Below are 22,774 nucleotides of genomic sequence, written 5' to 3'. Positions count from 1 at the left end.
TTTCACTCCCATCAAAAGAAAGTCCAAGGGACTTGGTCATCTCTGTTCAAGGCTCTTCTCATCAACATTTTGAAAGCCATGGCAGTCCTTTTGACATTGGGAAAACTCTCCCCATGCAGATCAGCCCTCATCAGGCTGATCTTGGACAACGAAGTGATAGCGAGACGTCTGAACAGACAAGGCTCGAGATCGTCCCAGATGATCCATGTGATATTAGCCATCCCTTGCCTAAAGAGACGGAACCTATCAGCAGTTCACTTACAAATGATCCGCAATGTGACAGCAGATGCTCTACTCAAGCTCAAGCCTATAGAGTCAGAATGGTCCACAGACTCAGACTCATTCTCTTCCATCCTGGAATAAGTCCCAGAACTGCAAAACGACCTCTTCGTGACGAGCGTCATCAAAAAACTACATCGATATGTAGTCCCATAAGATGACCCTCTAGAAGAGATAACGGATGCCATGTCCTAGTTTGGAACGGATGGACCCGGAATTTCCTGTTCCTTCCATCCAACCTCCTGCTGAAGGTCTTCAACATGCTGAGATCCTTCCAAGGAACAGCAGCTCTAGTGGCTCCCAAATAGCCCAAGAGCTATTGGTTCCCTCTAGTGAGGGAACTGAGGCTGGCCCTTGTACTGAACCCAGCACTATCTCAACGGGTTCAGAAGTTAACTGTCTTCAATTTATCACAGAGAACCCAAAACCTTCATTTCATGATTTTCTCGCCCTAGCGGTTAAGAAAAGATTTGGTATCTCAAAAGGCAGTATAGACTTCTTAGAAGAATACAAGTCTAAGTCAACTAGAAGACAATATGAATCGTCTTGGAAAAAGTGGGTTGCTTTTGTTAAAGCAAAAGGACTGAAAGAAATTTGAATAGACTTCTGTCTGTCCTTCTTTATCCACTTTCATAATCAAGGTCTGGCAGCTAACACGATAACTATGTGTAAGTCAGCCTTGACTAGACCTCGTCTATATGCCTTTCAAGTAGATCTGACAAACGAAATCTTTAACAAGATCCCGAAGGCATGCACTAGACTTGGGCCTGCAGCTCCTCCGAAGCCCATTTCATGGTCTTTGGACAAGGTCCTATATTATGCTTCATCTGAGAACAATGAAGATTGTTCTCTCAAGGATCTAACCCAAAAGGTTATTTTCCTGTTTGCTATAGCCTCAGGGACTAGAGTTAGTGAAATAGTAGCCCTATCAAGAAATGAGGGCCACATTCAGTTCACAGAAGTGGGAGAACTGAATCTCTTTCCTGATCCAGCTTTTCTCGCCAATAACGAGCTACCCACTAAAAGATGGGGTCCCTGGAGAATATGCCCTCTGAAGGAAGATGTCTCTCTATGTACGGTGGAATGTCTAAAGGTCTATCTTCGTAGAACTTCAGACTTCAGGGGAGGACAGCTCTTCAAAGGAGAAACCTCAGGATCAAACTTATCCCTAAAACAACTGAGGGCGAAGTTTACCTACTTCATTCGCAGAGCGGATCCTAACAGTATACCCGCGGGTCATGATCCAAGGAAAATTGCTTCATCACTGAACTTTTTTCAGTATATGGACTTTGAGCGTCTTCGCTCATATACTGGATGGAAATCATCCAGTGTGTTCTACAAACACTACGCTAAGCAGGTCCATGAACTGAAGCATTATGTGGTGGTGGCAGGTAGTGTATTAAAACCTGTCGTCTAGTGCTGTGATGAACAGTTAATTGATTGGGACTATCAATTAGGGTGAAAAGGTGTTGACACTTCCAGTGCGATATCTTTTACTCAGGAGTGGAATTATACAGATAACACTTGTGTCGTGTGTACATAGTACACAGTATTGATAGTATACAACATTTACAGAATTTATATTAGGAAAATTTATCAAAATTTTCAGTTTTAGAGTGGCACTTATCATTTCTTCCCTTTCAGGGAGGAAAAAATATTTTCTGTATATGTTGCACGTATAATTCATTTAACATGTTACGTTTGTTACACTCATTTTTCCATTTAGTCATTTATTCGAAATAAATGTCTATTAGAATGTAATTGCGTCCTATTTCGCCCTGCAATTTGCACATTGAATATGCCAGAGTTCTCTTACTTATTTAGTCAAGTAAACCTCATATCATTGTATGCTTACAAACAATGGATATAGTTGACATTTATATTGTTCCGACAATATATACAAACCGTGAGACCGTTTGTATATCTGGTGGATACTTATGTTTGTTCATACAATATACCCTAATCTTGAGGCCCCTTTTCTACTGTCTAGTATGACTCTTCCCTGCTGGGGGCAGGAAGCACTAACATTGTCTATGATTAGTGGTAATGACGGATAACGGTAACGTCATTTGTCTTAATGGTCAAGATGACCACAGAAAAATTGTCCCAAGGTTAAGGCACCTATGAAAATCCACAGATACAGTACTTTCTAGTAATTCTCTGGTAAATTTCCATCAGGACGACATGGCTTGAGCTCAAAAAACGGATTTAGAGCGAAGCGAAAAATCTATTTTTGGGTGAGATAGCCATGTCATCCTGATGGACCCGCCCTCCTTTTCTATAGAAAAGGCCTTGGCAGGATCCCTCCCAAAACTACTATATCTGTAGCACCTTGCTCAATGCTACTAGGAATAACCGCCATCTTGGATACGGCGCCATCTAGATAATCAATAGTAGTATGGGAGGAAGGGTAACCTTGATAATGGCTCCCCTTTTAATTTGCCACTCCTCTCCCTCGAGGCGAAAACGCTATTCGGGGTGAAGATTGCTGTGTGTCGTATCAAGATATACGTCACCTGATTTATGCAATATCCTTAAGAGAAATTTTAAGGATATTCGTGCCAGGAGTTAGAATTCTGGAGACCTAAAGGTAAATTCTCTGGGAATATCACTGTAGTTCAAATATCGCTTGGAAGCTACATATAGGAACCTTCCATCAGGACGACATGGCTATCTCACCCAAAAATAGCTTTTTCGCTTTGCTCAAAATCTGTTTTAATAATGAGCTAACTAAAAGTGTCGATGTGTAACATTCCACCTGTTTCCAGCTCCATTATTTTGTCTGACCTTACAGCAAGTATATTTTAAAAAGCATAGTTGCCCAAAGTTCTTCATCTTGAATATTTTTAAGATATCAGGGTACATTATGAAAATGTAAGTAGCAAGGTCCTTAATTCATACCATCCTTGGCTGCATTTGATCTTTAATTATTACACTTCCCAAAAGAAATTCAATTGTAGTGTGCCAAGGTTCTCTTAGTTGGTAGATCACTTACAATATTGTGAGAAAGATAAACATATTGTTTAAATCACTTTTTTGGGGGGTTAGTTATCTGATAAAGTTATATTAGAAGTATGATTTTGTCTGTGTGGGTGTTTGCTTGTGTTTCTGCAGACAGTAATCCCTCGAAATAATGCATATTAAATTACTTTTTTGGGGGATGAGTCATCGGAAAAAGTTACATTAGAAATGATTTTGTCTGTGTGGGTGTTTGCTCATGCTTCCGCAGACAGTAATCCCTCAAAATATTGCGGTTCACCTATCATTCCCTCAGTACGTCGCAGATTTATGAATAGTGTATATGTAAATCTATATTGCGGATTCTATGTCGCGAGTTTCTGAGGGTAAAGTTTTATATTTTTCTTACTTTAACTATCTTGTTAAAAATACTAATTTTTGGCTTAAATTTTTTGGTATATAAAAGCTTAACTTTAAAGTTGAAAATTATTAAAAATCGTAGATATAATAAAAAAAATATACCATAGATTTAGATTTCTGTATCTATTTCTACTTCAAAGTTTTTCATATATCATGTGGTGGGGGCTTGGAACAAAGCCTGCAATAGCTGAGGGATTGCTGTACAGCATATAATCTTCTTATAAAAGTAATTTGTAAGGTGAAAAATCTTAATTTTCAATATTAAACTTACCCGATAATCATGTAGCTGTCAACTCCGTTGCCCGACAGAATTCTATGGAGGGATACGCCAGCTATCACAATACTAGAAGGGGGTGTACTTACCAGCGCCACCTGTGGCCAGGTACTCAAGTACTTCTTGTTGACACCTCCTCAATTATTCCTCTGTCGTGCTTCCGGCAAGACGTTCTGGGATACGCTTATGTTCTTGGAGTATTTTCACGACTTTGGTGAAGTATTTCTCTTTGATTTCGGCTGTCGCTTTACTGGAAACTTCTATATTAGCTTAGTTAGCTTTTGGAATTAATTTGATTAATTATGGTGACGAAGAGAGTATGAACTCTCTTTCACCTTTAAATGGCCGACCCTTCCCTTAGACGGAAGTGTTGGTGTCTAAGAGAGTATAGACTCTTTCTTAATTTTGCTTAACAAAAGTTATAGATTTATTTTATATCTCTCCGCCTCTTATAGGCCTCTTCGATTAACTTCCTTTTTTTATAAACTTATTAAAATTAATTTTTATATTTGTTTATATTCGACCTTCCTAATAGTAGGCGGTCTTTTCTTGGTACCGAAGTTAATTAACATTGAGCCCGTCATTTCGGTTTTACCTGTTAACATATTATGCTATTTTAATGTCTTTGAAAGAATTTCTTTGATAGTCTAGTACTGTTTTCAAAGTTGAACTAACGTTTTGTTTTGTCTCTGCAGTTGTTGACGTTCAGAACGTTCAACTTGCACTCTATCGTTACGATAGAGAAAGAATTTTCACGGTTTCACATTGCAGTAAGAGTAACCGTGTCTAGCGTTTTGTTCATTCTTTCTTAACTTAATGGTTTTAATCCTAATAAAGGAACTTTTCATTTTGGGAAATATTTCAGTTTTTTCCTTTAACAATAATATGTTTTAACGATATATATGATTGGGCTCTTCTCTCAGGTTCTAAGTCAAGAGAGAGAGAGAGAGAGAGAGAGAGAGAGAGAGATAGAGACGGAGGGAGAAAGAGGAGGATAAACGTTTCATTCAAGCCTGCCAGGCGTACGAGTAACGTTGTTATCGTTTTTGCTCTTCTCCCTAGTCTCTTTAGGGGAAGAAAGTAAACGTTTCTAGAGTGATCTAGTGTTTAGTCTCTTTCCAGCCACTGAATTATTTATCTTTCATTAGATTTTTCTGTTACATTGTAATTCTGTTTTCGCAATTACTAGCTTTTGAGAAAGGATAGAATTGCGTGTTTCAGGTACAAACCACTTAAAGTTTCGAGTTCAGTGAAATAAGTGCAAACAGAAAATCAAAGTGATAAGTGATTAGCGCAAAGTGTGTCAGTGTTGTGCGTGAGGGTACTTCTGTGCGCGCCAGTCGTTCTCCCAGTCCGGGACCTCTTGCAAGCTCCCAAGCCCAGGGGAGAAGCAATGTCGAAGGACAAAAGGGTTCAGCAGGCCTTGATCGGCGCACAGAAGTATCCTCGGTGGTTGTGGGCGTGTCTTACCGAGACCGTCACTCCCACCCGCAGACGATTGAGCCCTTATTTTGCTCGTCTGCAGAAGAAATTTAGGGGAGAAAACGCTGGTCTCAGGTCTCAAGACCTCTTAAACATAAAGTCCAGACCTATGCCAGACGTACGAAGTTAGAGTTCAACAACCCGGATGCAGTCATTGGGTTAGCTCTGACTCTCCTCAGTCATCAGTTGAATGCACTCCGCCTAAGAGGAGTAAGGTTCTGCCGCAACAGATCTCTGCTGTTAAGGCTTTACCTCAGCAGACCTTAGTGTCTGCCGACCCCAAGTTGACTCTACTGCAGTCCATGCAGTCACAACTTTCGGTCTTGATGCGTGAGTGTCGGGCTGAGAGTGTTGCGCCTCCGCCTCCGCCTACACTCCCTCCGCCTGCACTCGCTCCGCCTGCGCTCGCTCTGCCTGATCGCAGTACCACCTGCCAGGCGTACGATGTTGAGCCACGTTCTGAGTTGGCTGTTCCCAGTGGTGCTCAGCCTCCGCCTTCTTTAAGGCAACCTTTACATGGGATCAGGAAGATTATACCTCTCTTCCTCCGCCTCCACTTGCTGCTCCACCAGTGATGCAACACTCGGTTGAGGTACAACAACCTCTCCCGTCCTTGAGTCAGTCTCCTCAGCTCTCGCTGCAGCGAGCTCAACCCTCCACAAGGCAAGCACCACTACACCTTAGCCTTGCGCCTCAGGAGCCTCAGCTTGCGAGACATTTACCTTGTTCTGCGCAGCCTCTACCTCATCGCGCTACCGCTCACACCACAGGAACAGGAACTTGCCCCTCCGCTTCCGCCAACCGCTCAGCAAGCGCAACCCTTGGGTTCAGCCACTCATGCCAGGAGTCAGCCTCCTCCACCCATGCGCCTACCTTCTGCTACTTCCTTTGATCAGCCTTTGCAGACTGAGCCTCAGGTGTTCCCTCAACAGAGTCTTGAAGAGGAAACCACAACTATTGTTGTTCCAGCTCGTTCTGACTCTGCTGTTCAGCATACCTTACCTCCATTTTCAAACCTTATGATAATGGAGGTTATTTGTATTACTTATAAAAATATATTTGTATTCCTTGCAATATATTTTTAACAATATCGCAGAATATGGCAAAAAATATGAATCATGAGTTATGAATGTAAGGTAAATTTTATGTTGATATTTAAACCCCATGCAAGCATGCATAAAGCACTCTAGCACTGGTCATGGAATTTCTGAGAAATGTTAAACGCCATGCACACGCTCTGCTTACCTTACAGCATGCTCTACATACAGCATGCTCTGCTTACAGCATGCTCTGCATACTACATGCTCTACATACAGCATGCTCTGCATACAGCATGCTCTGCATACAACATGCTCTGCATACAGCATGCTCTGCATACAACATGCTCTGCATACAGCATGCTCTACATTCAGCATGCTCTGCTTACAACATGCTCTACATTCAGCATGCTCTGCATACAGCATTCTCTGCATACAACATGCTCTGCATACCTTACCGCATGCTTCTCAATCACACATCTTTGGTTGTTGCCAACTCACTAGACTGTCAAGCAGTTTCATAACGTTGCCTTCTAGTCTGCTGCTTTTGCACCAGTGAACCCTCACTGAGAGAACTTAGCTTTTCTAGGATATGGTCCCTGTAGATGAGAAAGTTCTTTTCTCCCTCCTTCTGATATTCCCTTGAGGACTCTGTCATTTGGAGGGAGCCTTTAGCTGCATAGCCTCCTATGGACTTTTATTTAAGCGTAACATGCTTCCAGGGAAGGTAATGGTTCCACTTCAGTCGCTAATCCCGTCTGTTACCACACCTGCTCCCATAGACCTTGAGCTGTGTTGCAAGACATGCAGTCCAAGCTTAGTCCTTGTTAGAGGATTTTTTGTTTACGGAGTCAATGTGTCACGGGGAAGACGTTCAACAACCAACAGAAGTGACTTGTTGTGACGCAGTGCGGCAACCTCAGCAACCCGATAAGGAGACAGTCTAGACAGATTCGGGTTGTCACTGTACTTCCTCACTTGCCCATGATTGACAGTTCACAGACTGTGCAGCAGTACCATGATCTTGTGTCCGGCTCCGTCAGACGACTGGCTTTTAAGAGCTCCCACAAGTCGTCGCTGTCTGGAGATTTTCAAATGGACTATGGATCTGACCAAGGAACTGGGCCTCCTGGTCAATTTTGAGGAGTCTCAGCTCGTTCCATCCCAGACCATTGTCTCCTTGGGTATGGATCTTCAGAGTCGAGCTTTTCGGACTTTTCCGTCGGCCCCAAGGATCTTCCAAGCCCTAGAATGCATCCAGAGCATGCTGAGAAGGAACCGATGCTCAGTCAGGTAGTGGATGAGTCTAACAGGGACACTTTCATCGCTGGCCCTGTTCATCGTGTTAGGGAGACTCCACCTCCCCCCCCTTCAGTATCATCTAGCTGCTCACTGGATAAAGGACATGACGCTAGAGACGGTCTCAGTTCCTGTTTCCGAAGAGAGGAGGTCTTCTCTCGCGTGGTGTAAGAACAGCTTTCTTCTCAAGGAAGTCTACCTTTGGCTGTTCAGAAACACGACCGCCGTCTCCTCTCGGACGCATCAGACACGGGCTGGGGTGCGACTTTGGACGGACAAGAATGCTCGGGAACATGGAATCAGGAGCAAAGGACACTTCACATCAATTGCAAGGAGTTGTTGGCGGTTATTCTGGCCTTGATAAACTTCAAGTCCCTCCAGCTTAACAAAGTGGTGGAGGTGGACTCTGACAACACCACAGCCCTGGCTTACATCTTCAAGCAGGGAGGGATTCTTTCGTGGAAGTTGTTCTAGATCGCAAGGGACCTACTCATCTGGTCTAAAGATCGAAAGCTAACTGGTAACGAGGTTCATTCAGGGCGGTATGAATGTCATGGCAGATCACCTCAGACGGAAGGGTCAGGTCATCCCCACAGAGTGGACCCTTCTCAAGAATGTTTGCAACAGACTTTGGGCCCTGTGGGGTCAGCCAACCATAGATCTGTTCACTACCTCGATAACCTAGAGACTCCTGTTGTATTGTTCTCCGATTCCAGACCCAGCAGCAGTTCACGTGGATGCTTTTCTGCTGGATTGGTTCCATCTCGACCTGTATGCATTCCCGCCGTTCAAGATTGTCAACAGGGTACTTCAGAAGTTCTCCTCTCACAAAGGGACACGGCTGACGTTGGTTGGCTCCGCTCTGGTCCGCGAGAGAATGGTTCTTAGAGGTACTGCAATGGCTGGTCGACATTCCCAGGACTCTTCCTCTAGGAGTGAACCTTCTAAGTCTACCTCACGTAAAGAAGGTACACCCAATCCTCCACGCTCTTCGTCTGACTGCCTTCAGACTTTCGAAAGACTCTCAAGAGCTAGGGGCTTTTCGAAGGAGGCAGCCAGAGCGATTGCCAAAGCAAGGAGAACATCCACTCTCAGAATCTATCAGTCTCAAGGGGAAGTCTTCCGTAGCTGGTACAAGACCAATGCAGTTTCCTCAACCAGTACCACTGTAACCCAGATTGCTGACTTCCTGTTATATCTAAGGAAAGTAAGATCCCTTTCAGCTCCTACGATCAAGGGTTACAGAAGTATGTTGGCAGCGGTTTTCCGCCACAGAGGCTTGGATCTTTCCACCAACAAAGATCTACAGGACCTCCCTAGGTCTTTTGAGACCTCAAAGGAACGTCGGTTGTCCACTCCAGGCTGGAATCTAGACGTGGTCCTAAGGTTATGTCATCAAGATTTGAACCTCTCCAATCAGCCTCTTTTTAGGACCTCACATTAAAAACTCTTTTCCTCGTGTGCTTGACAACAGCTAAAAGAGTAAGTGAGATCCACGCCTTCAGCAGGATCATTGTTTTCACATCTGAAACGGCTACATGTTCCTTGCAGCTCGGTTTTTGCTAAACGAGCTTCCTTCACGTCCTTGGCCTAAGTCGTTCGAGATCCCAAGCCTGTCCAACTTGGTGGGGAATGATCTGAAGAGAGTACTTTGCCCAGTTAGAGCTCTTAGGTACTATCTAAAAAGGTCTTAACCTTTACAAGGACAATCAGAAGCCTTATAGTGTGCTATCAAGAAACCTTCTTTTCCAAGTTCTAAGAACTCAGTTTCTTACTATTCAGGCTTCTGATTAGAGAAACACATTCTCATCTGAAGGAAGAAGACCTTGCTTTGCTGAAGGTAAGGACACATGAAGTGGGAGCTGTGGCTACTTCAGTGGCCTTCAAACAGAACCATTCTCTGCAGAGTGTTATGGATGCAACCTATTGGAGAAACAAGTCAGTGTTCGCATCATTCTATCTCAAAGATGTCCAGTCTCTTTACGAGTACTGCTACACCCTGGGACCATTCGTGGCAACGAATGCAGTAGTAGGCGAGGGCTCAGCCACTACATTCCCATAATCCCATAACCTTTTAACCTTTCTCTTGAATACTTTTTATGGGTTGTACGGTCGGCTAAGAAGCCTTCCACATCCTTGTTGATTTGGCGGGTGGTCAATTCTTTCTTGAGAAGCGCCGAGGTTAAAGGTTGTGATGAGGTCCTTTAGTATGGGTTGCAGCCCTGTATACTTTAGCACCTTTGAGTTGATTCAGCCTCCCAAGAGGAACGCTGCGCTCAGTAAGGAAGACGATCTTATTAAAGGCAGAGTAACGGTTCAAGTCGACTTCCTTACCAGGTACTTATTATTTCATTGTTATTGTGGATAACTGATTATATGAAATACGGGATACTTAGCTATCCTTTAGTCTTGTACACTGGTTTTTCACCCACCCCCCTGGGTGTGAATCAGCTACATGATTATCGGGTAAGTTTAATATTGAAAAATGTTATTTTTATTAGTAAAATAAATTTTTGAATATACTTACCCGATAATCATGATTTAATCGACCCTCCCTTCCTCCCCATAGAGAACCAGTGGACCGAGGAATAATTGAGGAGGTGTCAACAAGAAGTACTTGAGTACCTGGCCACAGGTGGCGCTGGTAAGTACACCCCCTTCTAGTATTGTGATAGCTGGCGTATCCCTCCATAGAATTCTGTCGGGCAACGGAGTTGACAGCTACATGATTATCGGGTAAGTATATTCAAAAATTTATTTTACTAATAAAAATAACATTTCTCTCTTGCTGACATTTATTTGAGAACAGTTTTGTGTTCTAACAGAAGTTTTTTAACCACAGGGCACAGTCACAGTTTGGGCACCTTCTGCTCTTTTTGGAAGCTTATCATTGATAGCTGCTATATTGGCAACAGCTTTACCTGAAACAAAAGACCAAAATCTGCCTGAAACCAACATCTTCAACAAGAAAAAATTACCAAGCCCCAAAATGATGACTCAGGAGGAATCCCCAAGGCCTGGCTCAGATGTTATTAAGAAGTGGACAGTTTAGAAGTACTCCTACGGCATAAATACTTTGGTGAATAGGTTGTCAATAACATTTTGTTTATCCAGAAATAAGTTGAAAAGTTCTTTTTGCTGTATCAGAAAATAGCAAAAGTGAAACAAATTTTTAACAGCTACTTGTGTGGCTAATGGTATTCTGCCAGATTTATATTTGATTTTTATAGATATAAATATTGTACAGGTAAAAAAATTTGTGCTATTAGGATCAACATGTTAACTATAGTCAATTTTTTTTATCGAGGCATATTTGCACCGACTCACAGGGGTGCCCTTTTAGCTCAGAAAATTTACTAATAGCTAATTGGTCGGAAGTATTTTTGTAAGAATACCATCATTGTTTTCAAATGATTACCAAGTAATGTGAATCAAAACTTATTTACTAATCTCAATTTCTCCCCTAGATATAGGTTTAGTCAATAAATAATGTTAAATACCGTAAATATAAAAAATTTTAAACAATTTTTATTTTTCCTAACATACTCACCGAGAACCACTTTCTATAGGAGAGTCCTTGACCTCTCAATCTCGACCAAGATTTTCCCGCGCTACCCCCCTATCTCGCTCCATATAGTTTCTACCCCCGCCGCCAGGATACGCCCTGCGGGCCGGATTAGGGCAGGTCACTGCTTTCCCGGGTCAGCATCCTCATTAAGTTCGACGTTTAGCCCAACTCGGCAATGGAAGAATGGCACTCGGGGACGGACGGGAGGGCCATTACCCGAAAGTGGTTCTCGGTGAGTATGTTAGGAAAAATAAAAATTGTTTAAAATTTTTGATTTGTTCCGACACAATATACTCAGCGAGAACCACTTTCTATAGGAGACTTACACCTTAGGAGGCGGGAGAGCCATTCTGCCACTTGGTCTGGCACATAGTGCCTGGAGGGCTACGGAATGCGGGGGTACAGAGAGCGGATAGAGGGTAACTGCGGAAACCTTACGCTTATATTTTAAGACTTACCTCTTAACATCTTCTCTACTGAGTCTTCTCCTGAAGAAGTAGGGACGAGTCTATTCACTGTTGGGGACGTCTTCTAGCCTGCCGCTACACAGCTTGGAGGGCGGCGATGACTGTCCCAATGGAGAAACCATCCAAAGACTTTCTTGAATAGTCTTTGAGATAGTGGGCCGTGAAGGTCGACTGGTGTGACCAAGTGCCGGCCTGTAGGATCTGCCCCACTGCCATGTTTCTCTCAAAGGCCAAGGAAGTGCTCAGGCCTCTGATGTCATGGGGGCGGGGAGTGCCAGGTACTGCCACCTTGTCCTCTTCATAAGTCCTAGTGATGACTTGTCTCAGCCAGAAGGAAATAGTGTTCTTGGAGACTTGCTTCTTATTAACACCTGAAGAGACGAAGAGGTTCTTGGCACCTGGGCGGAGATGAGCCGTCCTTTCCAGGTACTTCCTGAGCGTCCTGACTGGGCATAACTTCAGGTCTTCCGTATTGCCTGTCTTGGGGATGGCCGGAATTGAGAAACCTTCAAACCTCGGTCCCAGACTGCTGGGTTCTGAGTCTTTGCTACAAAGGAGGGTACGAACTTGAAGGATACCTCCCTCCACCCTTTGGAGTGTGCCACGTCGTAGGAGAGACCATGGATCTCACCTACTCTCTTAGCTGAAGCCAAGGCTAGCAAGAAGACGACACAGCATTTTCAGAACCTTGGCCAGGTCCCATCTGGGCACTCTCCTGGCTTGAGGAGGACAGGACTGCTCGAAACTTCTAATCAGCATCGCTATGTGTTTCGAGGTCCCCAGGTCGATGCCTTTCAGGAGAAAGACTTGGCCTAAGGCTGCTCGTACTCCTTTAATAGCTGGGATTGACATCCCTATTTTATCCCTAAGGTACACGAGAAAGTCAGCTATGTCAGGGACCGAGGCTTTAAGAGGTCTTATGTGTTTTGCCGCGCACCACTTCGTAAAGGCGGCCCACTTCGCCTGGTAGACCACCGTAGAGGATTTTCTTAGGTATAGGGACATCCTCTTAGCTGTGGCGGAGGAGTACCCCTCCTTCTTCAGGAGCCGCTCGATAGTCTCCAGGCGTGAAGGCGAAGAGAGAGAGGGTTGTCGTGGAACTTGAGGAAGTGAGGTTGACTCAGCAGATCTGACCTGGGGGGCAGAGGCCAAGGCGGATGGCTTGCCAGGTCTTTTAGATCCGCGAACCACTCTCTCTCCGGCCACCAGGGCGCTACCAAAGTCATCCTTAGGTTTTGGGAGGTTCTTACTCTGTTGAGCACCTGCCTTAACAGCGTGAAGGGGGGAAAGGCATATACGTCCAGGTTGTCCCACTTGTGCTGGAAGGCGTCTTCTAGGGCTGCTCCTTCGTCTGGTACCGGGGAGCAATAGACCGGTAGCTTGGCGTTGAGCTTTGTTGCGAAGAGGTCCATCACCGGGGAGCCCCAGCGTTGAAGGATGAGTCTGGCCACTTCTGGGTGTAGGGACCACTCCGTCCCTACTATCTGACCCATTCTGCTGAGGCCGTCGGCTAGCACGTTTCTTTTCCCGGGGATGAACCTTGCTAGAAGTATCACCTGGTGCTCGTCCGCCCAATGCAGGATGTTTATGGTGAGGTCGCACAGTTCCTTCGACTTCATGCCACCTTGCTTCTTTATGTAGGCTACCACCGTGGCGTTGTCGCACATTAGGGCCACGGTGTTTCCCTTCAACCGACTTGCAAAGTGCAGACATGCCTTCTGTACTGCCTTTAGCTCCAGGACGTTGATGTGGAGCTGCCTTTCGGTCTCCGACCAGGTACCGCTTGCTGTTTCCTCCCGCAGGTGGGCTCCCCACCCTAGGCTGGAGGCGTCTGTGAACAGGAGAAACTCGGGGGGACAGGACCTGAGGGGCATCCCCTTGAGGGAGTTCGACTGGCATCGCCACCATTTTAAGGCTGCTCTCGTGTCCGGAAGGACCGGAATCAACGCTTTCTGAGAGCCTGTCTGGGACCATAGAGCCTTGAGGTTCCATTGTACGGGTCTGAGCCGTATCTTCCCTTGGGGAACCAGTTTCTCTAATGAGACCAGGTGACCTATCAACCTCTGCCAGTCTTTCGCCCTCCTGGGAAGCTCCGACAGGAACGGCTGAATGATATTGATGAGGTTCTGTATCCTGTCTTCCGAGGGGAAGGCCTTCCCCTGCACGGTGTCCAACGTCATACCCAAGTACCCCATTCTGTTGGATGGAGTTAGGTTCGATTTTTCCAGGTTGATAATGATTCCCAGACTCCTGCAGAATTGGAGGAGGTCCTTCCCTTGCTCTTCCAAGAGGGCCTTTGAGCTGGAAAGGAGCAACCAGTCGTCCAGGTATCGGATGAGGCGGATACCTCGTTCGTGAGCCCATACTGAGACCGTCGCGAAGACCCTCGTGAACACTTGAGGGGCCGTCGACAGGCCGAAGCAGAGGGTCCTGAACTGCAGGATCTGGGAGCCCCATTTTACCCGGAGGAACTTCCGACTCGACGGGTGGACCGGAATCTGGAAGTACGCGTCCTTGAGGTCGATCGTCATCATAAAATCCTTCTCCCCCAAGGACATCAGGACGGATTTTGGGGTGTCCATCTTGAAGTTCGTCTTCTTGACGAACTTGTTGAGGGCCGACAGGTCTATCACCGGTCTCCACCCCCCCGTTGCTTTCTCCACCAGGAACAGGCGGCTGTAGAAGCCTGGCCCTGGGAGAAGGACTTCTTCCATGGCTCCCTTCTCCAACATGGAGGAAACTTCTTTTTGCAGGGTGGCCCTTTTCAACGGGTCCCTGGGAGCCAACCATTCTGTCTGGGTGGCTGGAATAAGAGGGGGTGGATCCGCTATGAAGGGGACCCTGTAGCCTTCTTTCAGGACGGACACCGTCCAAGCATCCGCCCCATGCGTTTTCCATGCTTGCCAATGTGGTCTGAGGCATCCCCCAACCCGAGGCTTGGGCGGGAGTAGGGGGCCTCTCCCTCTACCTTCTCCTAGAGGGGCGGCCTGATCTGCCTCTCTTCGAGGCGGAGTAACCTGACCTGAAGGAGCTGGCAGAAGCTGGTGCTCCCCTGCGGGAGGGCTGTGGAGTTGTTGTCCAGGAGGAGGAGGGGGCGTCCCTCCTCGAAGAGCTGGGGGTGGCCTGAGGAGTCACGGCACTGTCCGAGACTGATCTCCTGTAAGGAGGCCTCCTGGAGGATGTTTGTTTGGGGACGTTGGTCTCTCTCCTCTTGGACACCTTCTCCATTAGTACTTCTAGCTCCTTCAACGGAAACAGCGACTCACCTCCTAGGGGTAGGCTACGAACCACTCGGGCCTCTCTGTCCGGGATTTTCCTTGCCAACTTAGAAAGCACTGTGTCCCGTTTTCGAAGGACCCAGTTGGCCGTCAAGGAGAGTGCTTGATAAGCCATAAACTTGAGGGTTTTCCCCCCGGAGGTGAGAAGGTCTGTCAGGAGACCTTGTTGCTCAGGATCGTCGGGGTCTGTGGAGGCTCGTACGTTAACCAACGTGGAGGCCCACCAGTCCAGCCATGAGGAGACGTTCACAAGATCTCTTGACATCTCCATCATGCCGGCTTCAGTGGGTGAGAAGGACACAGGGGCTGAAGAGGCCCTTTCGTCCGAGCCGCCTTGTCCCAGGATGTCCAAGGCTGGGTCCACCCTACAGGGACCTGGGCGCCGTCCTTCCGGGATATAAACCTTGCCCTGTGGTTTGAGACCTTGGAGGAGTTTGGAGGCACTCTGGGACTTGGGGGCTCCGCACTGCTGGCCACCAAGTTGTCAATGTATTCTTGTCCCAGTACTAGGTCTGGGGCGAGAGGAAGGGCCAGGGAGGACTTCGGCAGGGCGTCACGGTGAGTGTATCTCAGGAGGCTCGACCTCCAGGCATTCACCTTAGGCGCCGAGGGTTCTGGAATCCCATGGAGCCTTCTGATGAGACCTACCACCCTTCTGTAGGCGAGACCTACCACCCTTCTGTAGGCGGAGTCCTCCGACGGGGAAGCCTCGCCTCCGTCGGCCGAGGCCTCGGCTTGGCGTGGGGGCGCCGTGCTTGGACGGTAGACAGGGCGTTCTCCTCTCGGTTCCAGGGAGGGCGACCCGTAACCGTAGGGCGCTCCGTACGCGGGTGGGTCTCGCCGTAGGGCGGGAGCCACCGACTCCGGGAGGACCTTCGACTGCCCCAAGGCTCTGGAAGAGGAGGACACGGTCTCGGTGGGATGACCCGACCCCGGGAACCGGTCCTTCCTGCTCGACGACCGCCCCAGCTGGGCTGGTTCGGTCGGGCTGCCTTCTCGGAAGCGCGTTTCCCTCCGCTGGGCGGGGTGAACTGGAGGCCTCGAGGACTTGTGCCTAAGAGGGAGGTCCTTCCTGCGTGGCAGGTCGAGCGGTTCTAGGCTGTGCGTAGGCAGCGACAACCTAGAGGCTCGTTCACTGGACCGAGAGTCTGGAGAGCGGTGCCTTCTGGACTCTCCTGAAGGGACGTAGATCCATTCGCCGCCGGGAGAGACATCCCTCCTGTACTTACGGGAGTGAGAGCGTGGGCGCTTCCTGCTGTGCCGCGACCTCGACCTGGAGCGGGAACGATCACTATCGGTCCGCTCTCTCTTCCGGTGCCGTTTTTCCCTGCGTTCTCCTCCGGAGGATGAATCTGCTTCCGAAGAGTCTGAGGGCGCCGCGTTCCTCGCGTAACGACTGCTCGAGTGATGCGCGGGGGAGGCTCTCCGCCGTCGATCGTCCGAGACAGGATGTTGAAGGAAGTCTGAGGGAACTGCTGTAGAGATCGAGGGCACTGTGTCTACTCTATCCCTGCTAGGAGGCCAGGGACCCAGGGACACGTCCATCCTTAGCGGTGACCTCCCCGGAGTCTTCGGCAATTTCCACCCGAAGGCATCGCTACTCGGGCGGCGAACTCTAGCGTGGTTGTCCTCTGGAGGGGGAGAACCCGACGCACCGGCCCACAAGGGCGGGGGGGACTCCGAAATCGCCACACTGCTCCACACTGGGTCTTCTGAGGAAGCGTGATCCCCTGCCACGTGGCCCGATTCCCCCGAAGCACTAGCGGCCCTTCCGTTCTCTCCACACTGGGTTCACCGGGGAGAACACTATGGCTAACTATAACACTAGGGGCTTGTTGCCCACTCCTCTGCGAAGGAGACGGAGAGGCCGAGGCTTCGTCGGACCGATCACTGACCGACGGTAAAGAGGACACGCCACTCACTTTCTTGGGGGAACGCTTAGACGACTTCTTCTTCTTGGTACTATACCGTACCCACTGAATGCCGTCCCAACTTACGCACTCGGGACACGTGTCCGAGGAGGAGCAAACTTTACCCCTGCACGTGGAACAAAGGGAATGAGGGTCCACTTCTGGCTTAGAGAGGAAAGCCCCACACGACTTTCCTGCTCTAGGACCAGGGCAACGACGCACATGCTCCATCGTTCGCACACAAAGAGCCAACACTAACGAGTTACAGGAACACTGGATATACGCAAGGGGAACGTACTGAGAACACTTTGCGAAAACGCACTATCGCAGAAAAAACACAAGTCCCCACACTGGAAACACGTGGAATCACAACGCGCCAAAGGATCGAGAGTTAAGCGAGAGGGTGAGATGTTTCACATCTCACGACCAAGAACTTAATGAGGATGCTGACCCGGGAAAGCAGTGACCTGCCCTAATCCGGCCCGCAGGGCGTATCCTGGCGGCGGGGGTAGAAACTATATGGAGCGAGATAGGGGGGTAGCGCGGGAAAATCTTGGTCGAGATTGAGAGGTCAAGGACTCCTATAGAAAGTGGTTCTTGCTGAGTATATTGTGTCGGAACAAAGATATATTATAAAATACCGTGATGGTAAATCTAAATTTAACAACAACACCTGCCGAAGTCAACGACAGGAGCTTGTTTTCGGATGCACGCTGCATAATTTTGTTACTTTTCACATATTTCAACACAAATTGAGACAAATTACACCAAGAATAAAATAAACATGTTATTATAAACTTACTTTGAATACTGTACCAGTATCTACTAAAAACGTAGAATTGATAAAATTAACTCATGGTGAAAATAGCGGTTCGGTTAAAGCAAGACTCACATAGAGTGGGTCCTGGGTAAAACGAGCATTCTACTATCAAACACCAAAGAGAGAATGGAAGAGAGATTGTAACTTGGCGGTGAAATTATGAATTAGTTTAATTGTGATTTTTATGCAATTTATGCAACACTACGGTATCCTCAAACCGAAAATGTTGCTATTAATAAAATCTAAACCTTTAAAAAAAAAATAACCACTTTCTATACGGACTTACATCACAGGTCTATGATGTACAATAAGTCTGTATAGAAAGGGTTTTCCTAAAAGTTTAGATTCTAGTGTATCGTGTAAAATATGTAGCTTGTACACATGCTAAATAAAGTGGTGATGTCACACACACATGCATATGGGTGTGTTCCAACATCTCAACTGATGTCTCTCTCTTATCCCTTGTTACATCATAGCCCTATGATGGAAGTCCGTATAGAAAGGGCTTGCTATTTTTTTTGTAACGTTTTAGATTTTATTGATAGCAACATTTTCGGTTTGAGGATACTGTAGTGTTGCATAAATTGCATAAAAATCACAATTAAATGAATATAATTTCACTGCCGGGCTACAATCCCCCTTCCATTCTCTCTTTGGCATTTGACAGTAGAATGCTCGTTTTACCCAGGACCCACTCTATGCGAGTCTTGCTTTAACCGAACCGCTATTTTCACCATGAGTTAATTTTATCAATTCCACGTTTTTAGCAGATACTAGTATTCAAAGTAAGTTTATAATAACATATTTTTCTTTATTCTTAGTGTAATTTGTCTCAATTTGTGTTGTATTGTGAAAATGTTTCTTTATTCTTAGTGTAATTTGTCTCAATTTGTGTTGTAATATGTGAAAAGTAACAAAATTTTGCAGCGTGCATCCGAAAACAAGCTCTTGTCGTTGACTTCGGCGGGGTGTTGTTATTAAATTTAGATTTACCATCACGTCTATTTATTTAACATTATTTATCAACAAAACTTATATCTAAGGGAGAAATTTAGATTAATAAATAAGTTTTAATTCACATTACTTGGTAATCATTTGAAAACAATGATGGTATTCGAACAAAATACTTCCGACCAATCAGCTATTAGCAAATTTTCTCAGCTAAAAGGGCACCTCTACGAGTCGGTGCAGATATGCCTCGATAAAAAAAATTGACTATAGGACATCGTAAATTGCCTATACAGTAATTATGATAATTTCTTCCTATAATACTGTACAATACAGTGCTGATTTTAGGGAGCTTTTAGTGTCAAAACTTTAAGCATCCCCTGTATAGCAAGTCTTAATTTCTGTGGCTCAATAAAAAAGCCAAATTTTGATTAAGTTATATGATTGACAGATGCTTAAAATTATCATTGAAATAGAAAAGCTAAAGTATGCTTGCAGCACCCAAAATTGTGAGGAACTTAAAAAACCATATCACCAACTGCTACAAAGGTACCTAAAGCCCCAGTAATCTTTCTGTCTGTTTCTTCTTCAATTGAACAAAAATCACAAATTTGGTATAATTTGTATTTTACCTAACTAAACAAACCTATTACAGATTAGTATTAATTCAACGATAGCAGAAACTAGCCCTTAAAGCTTTTTGTTAGTTAACGGAGTGGGGTAGTGGGGATAGCTAACCACTCCGCTCACACCAGCACAAGTAAACCACCATCACTTTGCAATTGTGACAGGACTTCTGTGGGAAGGTGATGGCGGAACAAGTATGTGTAAAATGCTCCAGGTTTGCAGTTAAGAAAAATACAATATACAAAATGCTATATAAAAACCTTACGCTCTTTACGTAGGAGATCAACTCCATGGTGGGGGAAAGTCCTGAAACCAATTGGCTGGAGACTTTCCCAGGGTGATACTCTGTGCTTCTCATAAGCTGATTAGAAGCCGCCAGATGCCTTGTGATCCTTATAGAATGACGGCCGGGGCAATCGGTGCTAGGTGTAGATTTTATCAATATGACTTGACCAAGGAAGTGTAATTTTGGAGCTAAGCTCCTCACTAACCCTAAACATTGACTGACTCTACTTTGCTTGGAGAAGAGAGACCTAAATATATAAACATATATCATCTTCTTCCCCATATTCATCCCTACATTAAGGGGTCGGTTGCCTGATGCGCCCTCTCCAATGCCTTTGATCAAAGGCATCTTCTTCCACTAAACCCCTTCTTTCCATACCATCCTTCACCTTATCTCCCCATCTAATTCTCTGCTTCCCTCTTGATCTTTTCCCCCTTACTGGTTGCTCCCAAGCTCCTCTCTGCTCCCTGTGCCTGTGTTACTTTCCAGTCCTTGAATGCCTTTGATTTTCTTTTAAATGATTCCGACATTTCTGTTCTACCACTACTTTTCTCCTTTTGACACACCCTATCTGCTGGTTCTTCCCACTAATTCCTCCTTTTCCCTACACATATTTCATACCCAACCAAATATTTTCCACCCTGTTACCTTGTCCAATCTCTAGGTTCAACCTTTCCAGTCCTCTCTCTCTCAAAATCCTCCTAAATTTCTCGCACAAAAGGGGCATGATACCTACTTGCAATCAGAGGTCAGCATACAGAGTTCCTTGGATGCTGAACCCCGCGTAGCTTTCCGTTTCCATATGCCAGCCTGTAAAACCTGCGTCAGAGAAATTACTTTTGAACACCAGTGATGTGCTGACACTCCTGATGTAGTGACCACAGGGATGATGACTGAAGGTGAGGAAACTGGTTGTTTGGCTCTCTTAATTACCTGTCTGATCCAGGAAGAGTTCATAGTAATCTTCCTCTTGGTTCTCCATGTCCTCACAAAGAGCCTGCTGATCTGAGGGTGGGCTCTGGAGGTTCCTTTTTAAGGATTACCTCAGCACTCTCACACGGTAGAGTAACAGTTGGTCAAGGTCGTCTGTTACAGAACTGAGAGACTCTACCTAGAATGGCCCAGATTTAGGGTCAGTTGGATTTTTAGTCTTTCCTACGAACTCGGGGATGAAACTGTCACTTGCCCCTATCCACATGAATGGGCAATGTCAAAGGACAGACCATGTTGTTCATTGACTCTCTTCGCAGAGGCCGGGGCTAGGAAAATTCACAAATTATTAGTAATTTGTATTTTTGCTAACATACTTACCGAAAACACTTTCTTAGGAATCACCTGGAACCTCCTCTCAAACGACCAGAGTTTTGTGTAGTTTACCCTACTCCCATTTTCTATAATGGTAGGCCTAGCGGAGGAAAACGTGCCCTGAGGGCAAACCAAGGTAGGCCGCATGCCCTCTTGGGTCGTAAGCTTCAGTAAGTTCTATGAAAGTAACAATACTAAAGATCAGTGAGGCACCTGGGGGAAGGAAGGGAGGAAAATTCACAAATTATTAGTAATTTGTATTTTTGCTAACATACTTACCGAAAACACTTTCTTAGGAATCACCTGGAACCTCCTCTCAAACGACCAGAGTTTTGTGTAGTTTACCCTACTCCCATTTTCTATAATGGTAGGCCTAGCGGAGGAAAACGTGCCCTGAGGGCAAACCAAGGTAGGCCGCATGCCCTCTTGGGTCGTAAGCTTCAGTAAGTTCTATGAAAGTAACAATACTAAAGATCAGTGAGGCACCTGGGGGAAGGAAGGGAGGGCCATAACCCGAAAGTGTTTCTCGGTAAGTATGTTAGGAAAAATACAAATTACTAATAATTTGTGATTTGTTCCAACACAGAGACTTACCTCGAAACACTTTCTTAGGAGACTTACACTTTAGGAGGTGGGAGTGCCTCCATGACTGAGGGCCCAAACAACTGGAAAGTAGGATAAACTACACAAAGAGCTCATTAATTGTGCCTAAAGTACTCACCCTACATAATTCCTTGATGATGTGCTTGATGTAATATGGATATATGGCATAGTGCAGGTCTACTGTGCAAGACTTCCTAAGACGATAAATAGTACGAGGAGAAGGGGAAAAAATTGAAAAGATCACCTGTGTCTATAGATTTGGAACTGCGATTGAACCTGGGGCTTGGGCCGTTAAATCGGTTGGAGCGCTGAGATGACTGGCCCGATGGAAAAACCATCCAATGACTTCCTCGCACAATCTTTGAGATAGTGAGAAGTGAACGTAGACTGGCTAGACCAAGTACCTGCTCTGAGTACTTGTGCCACTGACATGTTCTTTTCAAAGGCTAGAGAGGTAGTTAAACCTCTAACATCATGTGCCCTAGGCTTTCCTGGAACTGAAAGTCCAGTACTCGAATAAGCCTGAATGATAACTTGCTTGAGCCAAAAAGAAATGGTGTTCTTGGAAATATTCTTTTTCGTCCTCCCCGTGGACACAAAAAAATTCTTCAAACCAGGGCGGAGATTTGCTGTCCTTTTAAGATATTTCCTAATAGCTCTGACAGGGCAGAGCTTTAAATCTTCTTGATTACCTGAGTTTGGAATTGCCGGAATCGAGAAACCCTCGAACCTAGGATCCCAAACGGATGGGTTCTGGGTCTTGGCAACAAACGAGGGAACACACTTGAGGGATATTTCTCTCCAACCCCTTGAGTGTTCTATCTCATAAGACAACCCATGAAGTTCACCTACCCTCTTCACCGAAGCCAAGGCTAACAAGAAGACCGCTTTAAGCGTAAGATTCCTGTCAACAATATCTTTTAAAGGTTCGAAGGGCGGCTTACTAAGCATGTTTAGAACTCTAGCCAGGTCCCATTTAGGAACCCTATGAGACGAAGGTGGACAGGACTGCTCAAAACTCTAGATGAGCATAGAGATGTGTCTAGAAGAGCCCAAATCTATCCCTTTCAATAGAAAGACTTGTCCAAGGGCGGCTCGTACCCCCTTAATTGCTGGAATCGGCATGCCCAGCACATCCCTGAGGTGGACGAGGAAATCTGCAATGTCAGGGACTGCAGCTTCTAAGGGCTCTATTTTCTTTGCAGCACACCAT

At 45.9% G+C, this 22,774-nt stretch overlaps 1 protein-coding gene across 1 annotated transcript in view; it reads left to right on the top strand.

The window, feature by feature from the left end:
• LOC137653467 (solute carrier family 22 member 7-like) overlaps nt 1-11,210 on the top strand; it is a 117,133-nt gene extending 105,923 nt beyond the window's left edge. Inside the window, exon 12 of the mRNA XM_068386876.1 lies at nt 10,592-11,210. Within this exon, the coding sequence (XP_068242977.1) occupies nt 10,592-10,801 (210 nt within the window). The 3' untranslated portion in view covers nt 10,802-11,210. The remainder of the gene's footprint in view (nt 1-10,591) is intronic.
• The last annotated feature ends 11,564 nt before the right edge of the window (nt 11,211-22,774 follow it).

This window comes from Palaemon carinicauda, chromosome 14 (genome assembly GCF_036898095.1).
Source record: "Palaemon carinicauda isolate YSFRI2023 chromosome 14, ASM3689809v2, whole genome shotgun sequence".
In the NCBI taxonomy this organism is placed as follows: Eukaryota; Metazoa; Arthropoda; class Malacostraca; order Decapoda; family Palaemonidae; genus Palaemon; species Palaemon carinicauda.
The sequence above is the reverse complement of the archived record's forward strand: the minus strand, read 5'-3'. Positions and strand labels throughout refer to the sequence as shown.